Source organism: Phanerochaete carnosa, assembly GCF_000300595.1.
Source record: "Phanerochaete carnosa HHB-10118-sp unplaced genomic scaffold PHACAscaffold_10, whole genome shotgun sequence".
NCBI lineage: Eukaryota > Fungi > Basidiomycota > Agaricomycetes > Polyporales > Phanerochaetaceae > Phanerochaete > Phanerochaete carnosa.
The window spans coordinates 1296982-1313331 of record NW_006767637.1 but is presented as its reverse complement, the minus strand read 5'-3'; the positions used below and the strand labels follow the sequence as shown (position 1 = coordinate 1313331).

General features: G+C 58.2%; 7 protein-coding genes across 7 annotated transcripts; 2 read left to right on the top strand and 5 right to left on the bottom strand.

Moving 5' to 3' along the window:
* Positions 1 to 2835: 2835 nt before the first annotated feature.
* On the bottom strand, positions 2836 to 3448 carry PHACADRAFT_213094 (uncharacterized protein; the record flags this gene model as incomplete). The annotated part of the gene is made up of 3 exons (XM_007400314.1): positions 2836 to 3029; positions 3079 to 3178; positions 3232 to 3448. The coding sequence occupies 3 exons, from the start codon at positions 3446 to 3448 to the stop codon at positions 2993 to 2995; spliced, it is 354 nt and encodes a 117-aa protein (XP_007400376.1). The 3' UTR covers positions 2836 to 2992.
* Positions 3449 to 4278: 830 nt separating this feature from the next.
* Positions 4279 to 7550, top strand: PHACADRAFT_177891 (uncharacterized protein). Its single transcript, XM_007400313.1, has 9 exons — positions 4279 to 4453; positions 4515 to 4628; positions 4731 to 4789; positions 4844 to 4965; positions 5016 to 6124; positions 6176 to 6251; positions 6308 to 6430; positions 6485 to 6845; positions 6917 to 7550. Exons 1-9 carry the CDS (start codon positions 4337 to 4339, stop codon positions 7065 to 7067), a joined length of 2232 nt encoding a protein of 743 aa, XP_007400375.1. The 5' UTR covers positions 4279 to 4336; the 3' UTR covers positions 7068 to 7550.
* Positions 7551 to 7559: 9 nt separating this feature from the next.
* Positions 7560 to 9159, bottom strand: PHACADRAFT_187785 (uncharacterized protein; the record flags this gene model as incomplete). The annotated part of the gene is made up of 4 exons (XM_007400312.1): positions 7560 to 7718; positions 7774 to 8261; positions 8342 to 8455; positions 8517 to 9159. The coding sequence occupies 4 exons, from the start codon at positions 9157 to 9159 to the stop codon at positions 7671 to 7673; spliced, it is 1293 nt and encodes a 430-aa protein (XP_007400374.1). The 3' UTR covers positions 7560 to 7670.
* A 2264-nt stretch (positions 9160 to 11423) lies between these two features.
* PHACADRAFT_263246 (uncharacterized protein) lies at positions 11424 to 12989 on the bottom strand. Its single transcript, XM_007400311.1, has one exon. It carries the CDS (start codon positions 12837 to 12839, stop codon positions 12609 to 12611), a length of 231 nt encoding a protein of 76 aa, XP_007400373.1. The 5' UTR covers positions 12840 to 12989; the 3' UTR covers positions 11424 to 12608.
* Positions 12972 to 13995, top strand: PHACADRAFT_103563 (uncharacterized protein; the record flags this gene model as incomplete). The annotated part of the gene is made up of 3 exons (XM_007400310.1): positions 12972 to 13247; positions 13401 to 13774; positions 13839 to 13995. The coding sequence occupies 3 exons, from the start codon at positions 12972 to 12974 to the stop codon at positions 13993 to 13995; spliced, it is 807 nt and encodes a 268-aa protein (XP_007400372.1).
* A 250-nt stretch (positions 13996 to 14245) lies between these two features.
* Positions 14246 to 14868, bottom strand: PHACADRAFT_200042 (uncharacterized protein; the record flags this gene model as incomplete). The annotated part of the gene is made up of 6 exons (XM_007400309.1): positions 14246 to 14321; positions 14382 to 14407; positions 14467 to 14481; positions 14535 to 14630; positions 14685 to 14745; positions 14831 to 14868. 6 exons carry the CDS (start codon positions 14866 to 14868, stop codon positions 14246 to 14248), a joined length of 312 nt encoding a protein of 103 aa, XP_007400371.1.
* A 356-nt stretch (positions 14869 to 15224) lies between these two features.
* Positions 15225 to 15847, bottom strand: PHACADRAFT_200041 (uncharacterized protein; the record flags this gene model as incomplete). The annotated part of the gene is made up of 6 exons (XM_007400308.1): positions 15225 to 15300; positions 15361 to 15386; positions 15446 to 15460; positions 15514 to 15609; positions 15664 to 15724; positions 15810 to 15847. The coding sequence occupies 6 exons, from the start codon at positions 15845 to 15847 to the stop codon at positions 15225 to 15227; spliced, it is 312 nt and encodes a 103-aa protein (XP_007400370.1).
* Between the last annotated feature and the right edge of the window lie 503 nt (positions 15848 to 16350).

Here is a 16350-nt window from a genome sequence, read left to right as displayed (position 1 = left end):
GAAAATCAACGTACAGTACAGTACGGTCGACTCGAACACATTCTCAAGTGTAATCTTCCCAATGACCAAGCTGTCTGGAGTGCTGCATCAGGGGCGCGTTTACTACTAGGTATCATTACTCCCTGCCTTACCAGGAACCAAGATGCGGCGGAATCTGTTGTGTCCTACACGCAAGAATATTGGTCTCCAGCTGCAGTTGACTTGAACATGCTGGAAAGCCCGATCGGTCAGGTGGTGCGCCGGGGGTGGTGGGGAACCGGATCAGAGCACTACAGCTGCGTGAACAGTATTTGTATAAGACAGTGAGGATCAGGACGAGTAGATAGTAAGCAGGAAGCTATATGTACCTGTATGGAGAGCCTGGTTCTTGTGCACCCCCGAGCATGGGAGCTATTACCCAATCTGGTTATGTTTGGGAGTGCTCGGTCACTAGAAAAGAGCATTAATGAAAGTACTGTATCATCAGGTTTGAAATTATAAAGAGAAATGTGCATTGTGCAATCCATGAGCAGAAACAAGAAAATCGGTTAGCGACGCTTTCCTCTTCGTTAGCGAGACTCGAACACAAAGCCTGTCAGTCCTGGAGGCGTGTTGTACACAGCACTTGCTAACCCACTAAGCCATAAGACCATTTTCGTTCACATGCGTCCAGCATTCTTGGCCAGGACTTGAGACTTGAAGCGCCAGATCACTGTGCAACGGCGGGCAAGCGTCGCTTGAAAGTAATAACATAAGGATCACATCAACATAAGGAATGAAGCTATATAGTCCAGTCTATTACGCCCCGGTAGCAGTGGACTAAATACTCAGCGGCCTTCCGAGGCACCGGGCCACAGCCTCGGACGTGATAAGTGCCTGCGGCAGGCGCACTGGATAATATACTGGCTGGTGTCTGGTGTCCTCACATCTGCCTGGTCACTACCATGCTCTTCGGGTCACGGATATGTCACTCACTACTCACGGACGGCACCCCGGCTTCCATGCCGAAATCGAACCATGGCTATCTATCCACCATAGAGATCCGACGGTATTTTCGTACGTACCGAATGAGCCTCAAAAGAGTGAGTACAATTTGCTCGGTATTAGCTTTGGACTTCGCGGTATTGATCAGCTCAAAAATAAGCATGTTTGCTCCTAGGCTTCGGTGACCCTACGGATCTGCTATCAATGGCCCACAGGACCTGCATAACGGTAGTGCAGTGCAGTCTTCTGCACCGCGCCTTCGCGTAATAGTGCGCCTATGCGACGAACGGCCCAAGAAACACACACCACTCTCAATCCCACGTCACATGGATTAAACACCGGATCACATCCGACATAGCCTGCACATTTGCAACACAAACTGCCCTTCCACGTCCTTCGTCTAATACCTGAGTTGACGCAGACGGTTTTGCCACGCCAGCGCTTCCCGAGGCCGAGGACATACGCGTCCTAGTCGGCCGCGTTCTCGCGGCATACTGTGCCAAACTCGACCGATCAAGTTTCAAAATTTCACTCGCGGCTCCCCGCCTCACATCGTGCCATAGAATGACGTCCCGCGTGCGCGCTTAGCGTCGTCTCCTGAGCGCTCGTCAGTACCGCGCGGCGCACCTCCCGCCAGTCCGGCATCGCGACCGCAAGACACGAACCCTGTGCGGTGCTCCAGAGCGTGGTAGAGCGACTGAAGTGCCGCACCGCCTTGCCAGAGCGCGCAGATGGCTTCGGCTGGCACTGCATCGGTTCTTTCTCCAGTTCGTCCTAGGCCTGGTGTTGATATCAGGCCCGGAGCCGCGTCTGTTCTGTGTGCTGCTGCAGGCGCCGGAAAGTGCCCTACCGAAAGTGAACTCAGAGCGCGGCTTGGGAGTCCTAGAATTACGGTACCTGTGGACGCCGCCGTACCAGCGAGAAGGGAAGGCACAGGCGTCTGCCTCTCCTGTTCCTGCCCCTGCCCGCGGCGAAGAGGCAGAAAGAAAGTGTCGACGTGGGTGCAGTTGTCGATCCGCAGCTAAAGGTGCCGGACACGATGCTTCGGCAGCCGCACAGGATAACTGGAAAATAGCCTAACGCTGATGTCGAGACGGGATTCTCTGGGGACAACAGTGCGTACAATCGCCTCTTATCTGGAAATCTGTCCTGATTGTGCACGTCTTCCAGCCCGGCCCAGCGCCGGATCCTTGTCTTGTTTTCGTCAACCTCGCCCGCCCTTTAGGCGCAGAAGAGGCGACGGACAGATTCCGGCACTGATGCAGTCGCCGCTGGCGCGCGCGACTGCCCCGTAGCTCGCGGAGAAGAGGGCGCCCAGCCTGCCGCGGGGGTTGTTGTACATGGGAAGACTTGCATGGCTCTGGCCTTGCCCGGCGACACGGACGTCGGTCCTGCGCTCTTGCATATTGTGTTTCACACCTCCTGCTTCTCCTCCTGCTTCTCCTCCTGCAGCTGCAACCGCGCCTGCGACGCCAACAAGGCCTTCGCAGGGAATAATCAAGTAGAGCAAGCGTAGAGTCGATGTAAAGCCCGCTGAAGATCAAACGGGCAAAGAAGTCGGCTCTTAAGATCGCGAAGGCCACGCCGTTCGTAACAGCTCATTATGTCTGAGCAAAATGTTTCTGGGGGCCCGATAGTGGGCAAGTCCGAGAAAGGGGAAGAAGGGGAAGGGAAAGTGGCTGGCATAGCATGAGGGCGTGGGCCTTACTATCATCGGTGTATTATGTTTCTCTGCTTAAATGCGAACAAGCTTACTTACTGAATGGCATACGAAATCCAATTTAAGGAATGAAGCAAGTGGTTGAGCCTGTGTAGCGCAGTGCCTCGAACAGATGTGGGCATTTCTAATGGTTGGTACAGAAGTGCCCTGGTGACCAACACTGAACACACGACTCCATTCTCATATTGATATCCAGACAGGATATTGGATGCATGCATATAGGACAAGGACGTATCATAGACATAGCATAAGCATAATTAAAGTGTCCATGGCAGCGCATTCGGGTCCAGAGAAGTGGCCACAATCAACTCAGTCTCGGAAGGGATCCGTCTTTTTCCACATTTTCCTGGAATTCATCGTTAGCCAGTGGCAAGGACAATTCGACTGAAACGTACCCTGCGTGTCGGAAGCCGAAGCATATTGCAACCCCTGTGCCGATGGCAATGACGAGGAAAAGAGGAGAGAGCAATATGAATAGAATTACCCCCTGGATAGCTACACGCAAGGAATTCAGCCCGATGTTGACGGCGCGGAGCAGTGTGGCGCACCTTTGACAACATCTACGATGCCGGTTACGACGGCCTGGACGATGCTGACGAAAATACTAGCGGATCCGCGCGTCAGCAAAAGCACTGCGCGGATGAATGACGGTGGACGTACCCCATGAAGGTGCGAGCCAAGAAGTTGTGGTGGGTCTGGCTTTGGCGAGTCTGGCACGGGTATATATGTAGAGTTTACTGTGGCAGTGTTGTTTGTGGCCTTCATGGCGTAAGCACGCGCGACAAAAGACGAAGGGCGGGAGACAAACATCCGCATCATCTTGTAATGGACAAGGCTATACCAGAATTCTGTGGCCCCCCGAGCCTGTCCTACGCAGCATGAGATACCGACAGAAATTGTGGCAGCATTTTGAGCCAAGGAGGTATGTTAGGACGGTCATGCAAGTGCCATACCCCTGAGACTGAACGAGTACCCAATAGGGGTACAGCAACGGAACAGCTTGCGTACGCGGCATGCCGCGGAGTCATGGGACAGGCTTTAAGCACTGCGCCTCCATGCATGTAGAAACCGCAATGACCGCCTGAAGTCGAGATGTTGGGCGAGAGGCAGCGGGTATCCAGACTTCTACCGACCGACCGGTCGGTCTAGCAGGCTGTGCACGACCGCGTCGAGGTACTCGGGCGGCCTGGCTTCTAGCTGTCTTAGTTCCGGCGCGTTGAGGAATAAAATCACTGGACAGCATGGACAGCATTTCCACGACGTGGAGACGAGTCATCCGCGCGGTAACCCTGCCACGGGCAGTCGACGCATGGAGTCCGCGGGGAGGTATGGTGAAGCCTGAGTATTTGGGTGCACGGACCGCGGGGAATTTTTGTATGCCGTCGCCGACCGCGATTGCACTGTTTGCAGTTCTTCCAAATAGCTGAATGTATTTTCATGCAAAGGTATAGGATGAAGCTGCAGTGTGCCAAATAATCCGCTCGCCACAGGCCTTAGAGTCAAACGCGGGACCGAAGGTCGAGCTGCTGACATAAGCGCACACAGCAAACCGATGTTTTCAATTTAGCGCCCATCAATATCTTTGCCTTTGCCTTCCACTATCCTCGGGCGAGTCCAGTCCCTTTTTCCTTCCCATCTCATCCTCGTTGCACGATGTCTGAAGTTTTCAATCCCTACACTAAGGCCCCGCCTCTCTCCAAGCCGACGGCGGAGCCATTATTTGGGTTCCTGGCCCGCAATGTTGTCTCAGTGCAGGTCACAAAAGCAATGGTAAGGGCTCACGGTTCTGTTACCGAAAGGACCTGGCTAATGGTCGCTTCCTACCGCATAGGAGGGAGATGTCAACCCGTTCACGAAGCAACCTCACAGCGCGCAATACAAGAGGATCCTTGAAGTTCGCAAGAAGCTGCCTGTGTTCGCGCAAATGCGGGAGTTCTACGAAATGGTGAGTATACACAACCATTATTTTGAGAGGAGGAGGTCAGAGTCTGCTTCAGGCATACGATACCTCCCGGCCCGAAGCGAACGTAGCTGACTTTCGGGAAAGTTCAACAAGCACCAGATTATAGTCATGGTTGGTGAGACTGGTTCAGGCAAGACAACACAGTACGGTCTTTTTGTGCATATTCTGTCCGCGAAATACACTGACTTTGTATCTAGAATACCACAGTTTGTGTGCTACTCCGATCTTCCGCACGTGAAGGGCAAGATGGTCGCGTGTACCCAGCCACGTCGAGTTGCCGCCATGTCGGTAGCCAAGCGTGTCGCTGACGAGATGGACGGTGTGTTGGGCTATTGCTCGCAAGTGACGTTCTCTGACATGGTTCCTCAGTGCCGCTTGGCAAGCAGGTTGGCTACTCGATCCGTTTCGAAGACATGACAGAACGAGGAACGACGTTCTTGAAGTACATGACCGATGGTATGCTTCTCCGTGAAGCGATGAACGACCCAGATCTGCTACGATACTCCACGATCATCCTTGACGAAGCGCACGAACGTACGCTCGCTACAGATATTCTCATGGGTCTACTCAAAGCCTTGGCTAAGCGCCGCTCCGACCTCAAAATCATCGTCATGTCCGCGACACTTGACGCCCTCAAGTTCCAAAAATACTTCTCTCTCATACCAGGCGAGCCAGCGCCGCTGTTCAAAGTTCCCGGACGGACCCATCCCGTTGAGGTGTTCTACACCCAGGAGCCTGAACCCGACTACGTTGAGGCTGCTATCCGCACGGTGCTGATGATTCACCGCGCCGAAGATCCTGGTGATATCCTCCTCTTCTTGACTGGTGAAGAAGAGATCGAAGACGCATGTCGGAAGATCAAATTAGAGGCTGATGACCTTCTCAACCAAGACCCAGACGCCGTTGGGCCACTCGTGTGCATTCCCCTCTACTCGTCACTGCCCCCACAACAACAGCAGCGCATCTTCGACCCGCCACCATCGTCTCGCACTCCTGACAGCCCGCCTGGCCGCAAGGTCGTCGTGTCGACAAATATCGCCGAGACGTCGCTCACCATCGACGGTATCGTCTACGTCGTCGACCCTGGCTTCTCAAAGCAGAAGGTGTACAACCCCCGCGTCCGTGTCGAGTCCCTTCTCGTCTCTCCGATCTCCAAAGCCTCTGCGCAACAGCGTGCGGGCCGTGCGGGTCGCACTAGGCCCGGCAAGTGTTTCCGTCTGTACACGGAGAAAGATTTCATGACGGAGCTCGAGGAGCAAACACATCCCGAGATCCTCAGGAGCAACTTGTCGAATGTCGTGCTGGAGCTCGTCAAGCTGGGCATCAAGGACCTGGTGCGCTTCGATTATGTCGATGCACCCGCGCCGGAGACTTTGATGCGTGCGCTGGAGCTGCTCAACTACCTCGCTGCGCTGGACGACGACGGCAACCTCACCCCTCTTGGGGGCATCATGGCCGAATTTCCCCTTGATCCTCAGGCAAGTTGTCGCAGGGGCGGTTGAGCATGGTCTCACTGACATGTCGCATAGATGTCCAAGATGCTTATCGTCAGCCCAGAGTTTAACTGCAGCAATGAGATTCTAACTATCGTCGCCATGCTTTCTGGTAAGCTTGAAGCTGTTTGTGTTCCGTGCGTGGTCGGATGCTTATCGGTACGCTAGTTCCCAACGTCTGGATACGTCCGCCAAACCAGCGTAAGGAGGCCGATGCGGCGAAACAGCTGTTCACGGTGCCAGATGGCGACCATCTCACGTTTTTGAACGTCTACAATAACTACCAAGAGAGTAAGTCCACATTTGCTTTCTTGGTTTGAACCGGACACTTACCGTTAGCAACAGACAAACACGACAAAAACTGGGCCTGGACCAACTACCTCTCGAGCCGTGCGCTGATGCAGGCCGAGAACGTGCGGGCACAGCTCGAACGCACGATGGAGCGCTTCGAGGTCTCCCTCGTGTCGACACAGGACGAGCGCAAGCTGTACCTCAACGTGCGCAAGGCGCTCGTCTGCGGCTACTTCATGCAGGTCGCGCACCGGGAGGGCGAGAAGAACCAGTACATGACGGTGAAGGACAACCAGGTCGTCGGCCTGCACCCGTCGTGCGGGCTTGACAACTCGCCCGAGTGGGTCATCTTTAACGAGTTCGTGCTCACGACGCGGCCGTACGTCCGCACGGTGACGACGGTCCTGCCCGAGTGGTGAGTCTCACCTCCGCTCTCTCTCGCGCCCGCGTGTTTTTTTACTGACGGGCTGGCGCGACTTGGGACAGGCTGCTGGAGTACGCGCCGTCGTACTTCAGGCTGGACGACTTCAAGGACAGCGAGATGAAGCGCGCGCTCGTTCGTGTCGTGAACAAGCGTGCCGGCAAGCGTGACTACCCCACCGAGGACAATCGCAAGGTCAAGAAGCTGCGCAAGTAGAGCCTCGTCGCTCGCTCGCCCACCATCGAGATTGGACTGCTTGTGTTTTGTGCTTTGTTGGTTTTTGGTGTCTGGTACCGTAGACAGTGTGGCTTCTCGTATAGCAATAGCTTTCAGTTTATTGTGGTCTGATGGCGCGAAACGGTTGCGTACGTGCTCTTCACAACTTGCGCAAAGACAACACGCGGCAAGGGGTGCACACGCCTCATCCACATCCTCACCGTTCGCCAAACAAAAAAATAACGACGCTGACCAATATTACATACACTTCTGAGTGATACCTACTCTATTCTATATTTATTCCAAAGGAGAAATCAGGCTGTGTGTAAACACCTATACATCCCCCTCTCTACCCAAACAACGCGTCGTCGCTACCAAACAGGGACCCTTCACCCCACCCGAGCCCGCCGTCGCAGCGCAGCTCGGCGCCGGCGCCGGCGGCCGACGCGATGACGGGCAGAGGGTACGCGAGGCCCAAGCTCTGCCAGGCCTCCGGCGGGCGCCGTGTCGCGTCGTCGCCGAGGCCCATTGTCGCGGCGGCGGCGGGGAGTCGTGCAAAGTCGCCCAGCGGTGCCTCCGCCTCCGCCGCCTCCGCCGTCGTCGTCATCGCATCGCCGAGGCCCGCCACGGTTGCGGCGGGTACGAGCTGTCCTGCGCAAGGCGGAACCACGAGGTTCGGGAGGAAGGTGTCGAGCGTGTAGCTCACGGGCGTGGCGGTGGCCTGTGCGAGCAGCGCGTCGGCGTGGGCCAGCAGCGCGTCGAGCCAGTCGAGCGATGCGGAGGCAAGCGGGTCCGAGTCCGAGTCCGAGTCGGCGGGGACGCCCGCCGGGCGCGGTGCGTCTGCGGCAATGGCGGGGCCACTGGCGGGCGCGGGCGCGGGCGCGGGCGTGGGGTTGAGTGCGGGCATGGGCGTGCTGGACGGGAGTACCGGCGGCGGAGTAGCGTTCTGGACAATCGGGTGTGCCAGTGCGGGGTCGGTGTCCCGGACGCCAAGGGACACTGTGGGGGCGCTAGCTGCAGCTGCCTTTGGCTTCGTCTTCGTCTGCTTCCGGGCCTGCACCGCCACCACGGGGGCAGAAGAGGGCGAGAGCCGCGCCTCCTGGCGTCCCTCGCTCGTGTCCCTGGCCGTGTCCGTTGCGGTGGACGACCTGCCCGCCCGGGGCGTTGCAACGACGGCAGGCACGCCCGTCAGGTCTGTCGGTGCGGTGCGTGCTTGGGGGAGGAAGGGGATAAGTATTATTGGGCAGCGCAGGTGGCGCGTTCCGGCGACTCACCTCGTTTGCTCGCGCCTCCTCTCGTCGGCGCGCCGCGCTCGTCTGACTTGCGTTTTTGGCCGCGGTTGGCTTTGGTGGGCCGTTCGGCCGCGCTGTGGGACGCGATGGTGGTCGCTGGAGGTTGTCAAGCACGTGTCAGTACTAGGCGAGAGGGTCGACTGAACCAGGGACGTACGGTCTTCAGCAGCAGCAGCCAGCGGCTTCACTTTCGGCTTGACTGTCGGAGCGTTCGACGGCGGCGTATATGTTACGAACCGAACGGGCTTCGACGGGGCCTGCACATCCGAGGGGCTGGCGGCCTGACCGGTGGCGTCTTCCAAAAATCGGTGGCCGCTCAAAAAAAGCAACATACACCCAAGACCACTGAGCGACGACGTACGAGTATTCGGCTTCTTGCCGCCCTTCCTGTTTCGAGCCGGTCTCGCGGGTCTCTGCTGGACACCGTCGCCGTGCCACCGCTCAGCCTTGCCACGGCCACTCCACTGCGGCTCCCCCGAAAAGCTCAGAGCCGAAGGAGGCAGCCATCCCGTCAGCTTCCCGTTCGCGAAGGCCGCCGAGGCCCTATCGGCGGCTGCTTGTCTTGCGGTAGATGCGCGGAGCGCGATCGGCACGGCGCCGTCACGGTGGATGATGTCGACATTGGCTAGTTCGGTGCGTAGAGGAAGTTTGGCGGCGGCCGCAGAGCTGGTGGTCTCGTCTGTCTTCGAGGCCGATGTCGCAGTTTTCTTTTTCAGTGAAGGGGCGGAGGGTCTGTCCTTGGTGGTGGCGGCGGCGGGGCCGGACTTTATTTTGGGGCCAGGCATCTGTGTGGCACCCATATGTTGTCATTGGCGAATGGATTCACAATAACGCGGGGGCATACCATGACAAGGCTTGCGCGATCGACGTCGTGTCCGAACAAGAGGTGCGCGATGTGCGCGACAAAAGAGATGGAGTGGACAAGGGCAAGAGGGAGATGTGGCCTCGGTTTTGATGCAGATAGGGAACAAACATTCGTACATTTGTTTATATGTAGCATCAATACCGCTGTTCTGAACGGCGGGTGCATATTTTAGACGTGATGCCGCGTGCTCCGAAAACTGGGTACTTCTGCCTATGAAAGATTTCTGTAAGAGGCATATGTGCTGATGTATATCTGTCTGGCCAAGTTTCACCTTGTAAATGTCTTGAGCCTTCATAAATGGCATGATCGAGTGTTCTTACCTTGGGAGATCGTAGGCCATCTAATCCTACTTGGACCGACGAATATATGGGAATATTCGGAATAATGCTCGGCGAAAGAGCAAATGCCCTTAGAGCTTCAGAGAGATAACACTAATGATAGCAGTCGTTTTATGCCAGAGATTGCAAGGCATACCTCGTCCCGTCATGCCTGCGTCATGTTTTACTTGAAGCTCCTGCAGAATTTGCACGACTTGTCTGGTTTGAAGGTTCCTAGGCTTGCATACATTGAAGTTTCATTTGATACATGCGGCAGAAATACTGTGTGCGCCGCCAGAAGTCCTAGCCTTTGAAATTCGTAGGCTTAAGGTGAGGCTCAAGTTGCCAGCGCATCTGCCCGCGCTTGTCGCCTGGACGTGGCGAACGGCGGCGCAAGGCTCCATAAGGCAACTGCTGCAGTTTGCCGACGGAGCAGACGCCACATTCACGATCTGCAACGAGGATCTACCGGGCATTCTGCGACGTCGGCTTTGCGTTCCGCGCCCCTGCTACATTCTGGCGTCCAGTCCGAGTCGCCTCAGGGTCGTCTGCCAATTCAGTGCTCAGTGGATGCACTGCGTCATCAGTGATTGAGCAATACAAAAGTCTCGGCTCTCGTCGGCTTGCGGGGCGCCAGGCCGCCGCATGCAAAACTGCGAGCGACAGATCCACGATTCGCAAGATATCACGCCTGGCGTGAGACACCCGCGCTTATTAGACTATCCAGGTGCGCTTTGTGGCTCGTTCCTGCGCAAGATGGAGAGTTTGTTCGACACCTCGGATATACAGCAATCGGGGGGTAGATACAAGCCAACACGGTAGCGACAGCAGCCGAGAAAAACGGAGAGAACTGCAGGTCGGGTGGAGATGTCCGCTTTCATCATATAACATGTGTGTGGGAGGGCTGCCGAAACGGTGCGCGTGACGCAAGGGTCTGACGTTGACGGCAACATAAGTGCATGGAAGGAGCAGCAAAACTGGTAGCGACGCACATATGCAGCTCTAGGCGCTTTACGAGAAACACCCGGCCGCCGGGCCACGAGCAGTCGTCAGTCTGTTTTTCAACAAGTCGAGTGAGTGTTCGCTCAGGACATGACAGCCCGGGCAGCACTGACCTCGTCACGACGGCCGTCGATGATGACGCGAGGCTTTTATTCGGGTACCCTCGGAAGGGTGGGCGGCCGCAAGGAAATGAGGACTGAGGCCGGTTGGCCTTTGATGGCGGTGTATGGTCATCGGGGCGGTCGTGCAGTGCGCGCGGAGGTGAAGGCTGCGAGCGAAAACAGTGGGTTGCCAGTGCTCGCGACCGTCGAGCTTATATACACACACTGAACGGTATTCAAATTGCGGGGGGGCTTCTGCTGCAACGCGTGCCTTGCCCCATAGGATGGGGAGCTCCACGTCTGACAGTTGTCTGATCGAGTCCCTGCCAAGAACGGGCTGCGTAATTTCCTGGCGGGCGCCGTGCAGCAGCTCGCGCCCAGCCCCGCACGCACGGCCATCCGCGCCCTGTCGCAGACCGTGGCGGCCAGACCCCAACAGGGTGCGAGGCCAAGAGAAAACACGACCCACCCGTCTCGCCGCACGCGCGGAATGTTGGCGTGTTCCCAACTCAATCTCAAGCTTCGGCACCCCCCCCCCCTCCATCACAACAGACACAACCGCGTCTGTCGCGCGGAGATTCAGCGTGTCAGCACGCCGCACGAATAGGAAATATTCAGATACCGGCTCCTTTCTCGGGGCGGACACGAGGCGCGGCCTCGACGGACTCTGCCGGGCGCCACGCTCGACCCCGGTGGCGCGCGCTGCGACAGCCAGTCAAGTGCTCAGCCAGGCGAGGCTCGTCCCAGTGCATACATCAAACGAAGGAGCGCCGTGCGCGTGCAGCGGCGTCCGCGAAGGCCCCGAAGGCATGCATATTTCCACAGTCTCCCACATTTTATGAAACCGGCGGGGTTCTCCTGGAGCTGGAATCTTACTTGAACGCGAAAAGTGGGGCCGAAAAACAGACTTGAGGCTCGAACGAATGCCGACGATCTACAGGGAAAATCCGGAAACACTGCTCAAACGCCGCGGACTGAATGAGCGGTGGGCACTCCACGCCGCGTACGGGTGCGGCAGCCACCTATCGCGATGTCGTTAGCAAGCTGCCCTCCGTCGCATTCAGTGGTGACTCACCAAGTTATCTTGCACGAGGTGGCAGCACCTGTGACTATCGCCGAGACGTCCTTATTGAAACGGCGTGCCTATGCGTAGCACGCACAAGCCCGTCGCAATGGCAAAATCACAAGGGTCAACATCGCACAAGCCCGGCGGTGTCCGCCGCAAATGCCGCCAACAAAGTCCGCTGTATGCGCGCAGCGCGACATGAAACTCTGAAAGCCTACTGCCAACCCGGGGTCCTCGACAAACCGTCAACCCTACGCCAAATGAACCCAAGCTGTGTGGCTCACCGGCGACGATCATCCCTCTGACAAATGAGCCAAGTCATGTTGGCTCACCGGCAACGATCATCCCTCTGACGTATCCGCGGGAGCACCCTGCATGTCTTGTCCCGGTGCCGCCGCCTCATCTGCAGCAGCGCCGTCGCGTGCGCGTTCCTTCCCCTTCCCCTTCCGGCCGCCGCCGCCGCCACGGGGACGCCTGCCCCCGCGCCCCCGCACGGGCTGCTGCTCCTCCACGAGCACATCGTTTCCGACGACCTGCTCTACGGTGCGCGGCCTGCGCCGCTTGCCCGCAGCAGGTGCAGACGCCCCGGGCTGCTGTTGCTGCTGCGCACCGCGGGGGTCCTTCTCCCGGAGCTCCACCTCCCTGAACGCGATGCGCTTCTCCGTGTTCGCGACGTGCACGAGCGTGCGGCTCGTGCGGCCCTGTGTGTCATCTGCGCGCGTGAGCGTGCGGTCTGTGGAGAAGGGGGGAAGTGCGGCGGGAGGCACGGCTCACCTGGCGTGTCTGTGAAGAGCAGCTCTGTGCCCAGCAGGGTCTGGTGCTTCCCCTTGAAGACCGTGCCGGACAGCTGCAGATATGGGTGGGGGGTGTCCAAACCCTGGTGGTAGATGCAGCGTTGTCAGGTTGCCCCCTCGTCCTTTGAAGCCCTCGGAGTACCCACGATGAGACGGTACGCGGACGAGCTCGGTACGAGCGTCGGCTCGACGACGCCGAGGTCGACCGTGACGTACTCGACCTCCTCGATGACGTCTCCGTTCTCGTCTCGCTCGTACTCGTCGTCGTCCTCCGCAAAATCTTCGACCCAACTGTAGCCAGGGTAGAGCGTCGAGGCGTCCGTCGAGTCCGACATGGTGGCGGATGGGGAGCAAGCTCACGTCGCAAAAAAAAGGCGCCAGACGTCCCGATCTGGGGGTCACCCTTGACGCCTGCAGCCGACCAACAACAAACGCCGCATCTCCTCTTCGCTCTTCTCCTCCATCCCATGTCCTTCGCAGCGAGCGCGGCGCGAGCCTACTCGCACAAGCTGCCGCCCTCCTCGCGCGCATGGCTCGCGCGACAGTTCGGCGACCCGTTCGTGAAGGCGCGGCTCTCGCACCCGGCACACTACCGCTCGCGCGGCGCGTTCAAGCTGCTCGAGCTCGAGGCGCGCTTCAAGTTCCTGCGCGCGCCCGACGTGCGCGCCGTCGTCGACCTCGGCGCGGCCCCCGGCGGCTGGAGCCAGGTCGCCTCGGGCAAGCTCGGCTGGAGCCTCGACGGCGTGCTCGGCCCCGCTGCCGCGCGCGCGCGCCGCACCGGCGAGCGCGCCCGCCAGGACGCTGCCCAGGCCGGCTTCGGCCTCGACGACGCCGCGCGCACCGCCGCACACGGCTCGTGGAGCGCGCCTGCTTCCGCACACGCACACGCACTGGAGCAGCCGCTCGCGGACGACGACGACCCGCTCGCGTACCTCAACGCTGGGCCCGACGACGACGACGACGCAGCGCGCCAAGGTCGTGGCGTGATCGTCGCAGTCGACCTCCTCCCGATGCACCCGATCCCTGGTGTGCAGACGCTGCAGACAGACTTCCTCGCGCCCGACGCGGACGAGCTCGTCGAGGCGTTGCTCGCGACGGCGGGCGGACGCGGCGTCGACGTCGTGCTCTCGGACATGGCCGCCAACTGCACCGGCAGCGCTGTCGCGGACACCGAGGCGAGCCTGCAGATCTGCGAGGCGGTGCTGGCGTTCGCGAGGCGGCACTTGCGCACGGCGAGAGAGATCGGAAGGAGGCGGGGAGGGGTCCTTGTGTGCGTGTGCCTTTTTTTTCTTTCCCTTCTCAACCACGCGTCCACAGTTGACCATAGTGTGCAGACTGAAGCACTTCCAGCACCCGTTGCTACAACAGTTCAGGGAGGAAGAACTCGAGCCCCGGTTCTATTCAGTCATGTACCACAAGCCCCAGTCCAGCCGAGACGAGTCTAGTGAAGGCTACTGGGTCTGTCTAGGGTGGAAGGGTGATCAAAAATGATGACAAGACTCCCTTCTGTTCTCACGACGTTCGGCAACCGACTCCCAACGCGCTTGGCGGTCCAGCAGGCAGTTCATGGAAGAGCATAACTTCATTATACGTGCTACACGAATCCACAATAGGCGTTCTCGCCAGCGCGCGGGCAGGACGCGGGAGCGGCGATACCGCAACAACGACCTCGCGGGCTAGCTCAGCAGGTCTCAAAAAACGTTGGCTAGAAAGCCGTTCAGGTTGCAGCAAGAGCACAAACTCAGGCACCGAAACCGTACAGGGTGCGACCGGAGCGCTTGAGGGCGTAGACGACGTCAAGGGCAGTGACCGTCTTACTGAAGGAGAAAAGCTAGTGAGCGGTAGCTGAAGATATTTGTAGTGGAGGCAAAACATACCGCTTGGCGTGCTCAGTGTACGCAATCTACGAACAATAGACACGTTAGATGCGCAGCACAGTTACCAAACTTTCGTCTGACGTACAGAATCACGGATGACCTGCAAGGTGTCTGTTGCTAGTCATGGACGTACGGTAAAGACATACAACTCACGTTGTCCAAGAAGATCTTCAGAGCACCACGGGTCTCCTCGTAGGTAAGACCAGAGATACGCTTGACACCGCCGCGACGAGCGAGACGGCGGATGGCCTAGACCCGTAGATTAGCCTCTTGATACAGTAGCCGGGGCGCAATAGGACGTACGGGTTTGGTAATACCCTGGATGTTTGAATACAGAGTTATGCGGTGACGCTTGGCACCTACCCTGTGGACACGTTTGTAGTGAGCATGTGCACAGCGCAGCTACCACCCCGAAGGCCATGGCCAGCAATAACAGCGGCAGAACGCACCTTCCGAGACCCAGTCCACCCTTGCCACGGCCAGACATGGTTGCTTAGTATACGGAAGAGAGGTCAGACGGAGGAGGATGAGCGCAGGCGACGTGCGTCGGTGAGCGTGAGGGAGTAAGCTGCGCCCCGCGGACAACGGCGAAGCCTCTGGAGCACGTGCTGGTGGGAAACGTCGCAGCGCTACCGCCTGGCTCATCATGTCGCCCTGTCTCGAGGTTCGTGAAAAAGCATAACTTCATTATACGTGCTACACAGATCCATAACAGGCGTTCTCGTCGGCGCGCGGGCAGGACGCGGGAGCGGTGGTACCGCAACAACGACCTCGCGGGCTAGCTCAGCAGGTCTCAAAAGAAGTTGGCCAGAAAGCCGCTCGGGCTGCAGCAAGAGCACGAATTTAGGCACCGAAACCGTACAAAGTACGGCCGGAGCGCTTGAGGGCATAGACGACGTCGAGGGCAGTGACCGTCTTACTGGGGGAGAAAAACTAGTGAGCGGCGGCTGAAGGTATTTGTAGTGGGGGCAAGACGTACCGCTTGGCGTGCTCAGTGTACGTAACCTATAGACAATAGACACGTTAGATGCGAAGCACAGCTTCCAAACTTTCGTCCGACGTACAGAATCACGGATGACCTGCAAGGTGTCTGTTGTTAGTCATGGGCGTACAGTGAAGACATACAACTCACGTTCTCCAAGAAGATCTTCAAAACACCACGGGTCTCCTCGTAGATAAGACCAGAGATACGCTTGACACCACCACGACGGGCGAGACGGCGGATGGCCTAGACCCGTAGATTAGCCTCTTGATACAGTATCCGGGGTGCAATAGGACGTACGGGTTTGGTGATACCTTGGATGTTGTCACGCAGAATCTTGCGGTGACGCTTGGCACCTCCCCTGTGGACACGTTCGTCGTGAGCATGTGCGCAGCGCAGCAGCCACCCCGGAGGCCATGGCCAGCAATAACAGCGACAGAACGCACTTTCCGAGACCCTTTCCACCCTTGCCACGGCCGGACATGGTTGCTTAGCGTACGGAAGAGAGAGAGGTCAGACGGAGGAGGATGAGCGCGGGCGACGTGCGTCGTTGGGCGTGATGGTGGTTTGAAGCAAGGTGCGACCCGCGGGCAACGGCGAAGCGTAAACGCCTCCAGAGCACGTGCCGGTGGGAAACGTCGCAGCGCTACCGCCTGGGCTTTGCTCTGGACCATCATGTCGCCCCGTCACGCTCGCTACCGTATCATGCGACTATCCTTACGTTCTGAATCATGCTGCGCACGAGGGCCTCCCGTGCACTCGTGAGGACCTTGTGGCCAGAAAGGCTGCCCCAGTGCGAGTCTTGTACCGAAATGCGCCTGAGCTCGTGGAAGCGTCGGCCGATGGCCGGCTGATGTGCCAAAAACATCGGAATTAAGTACGCCGCCAGGATCTCTGCCTGCTAGCGATGCCTCGTCCCAGCACAAGAAGAGAACAGCGGTCGTACATCAGGCTTCCTTGGTAAGTAAGGTTGTTTTCCTACGTAGT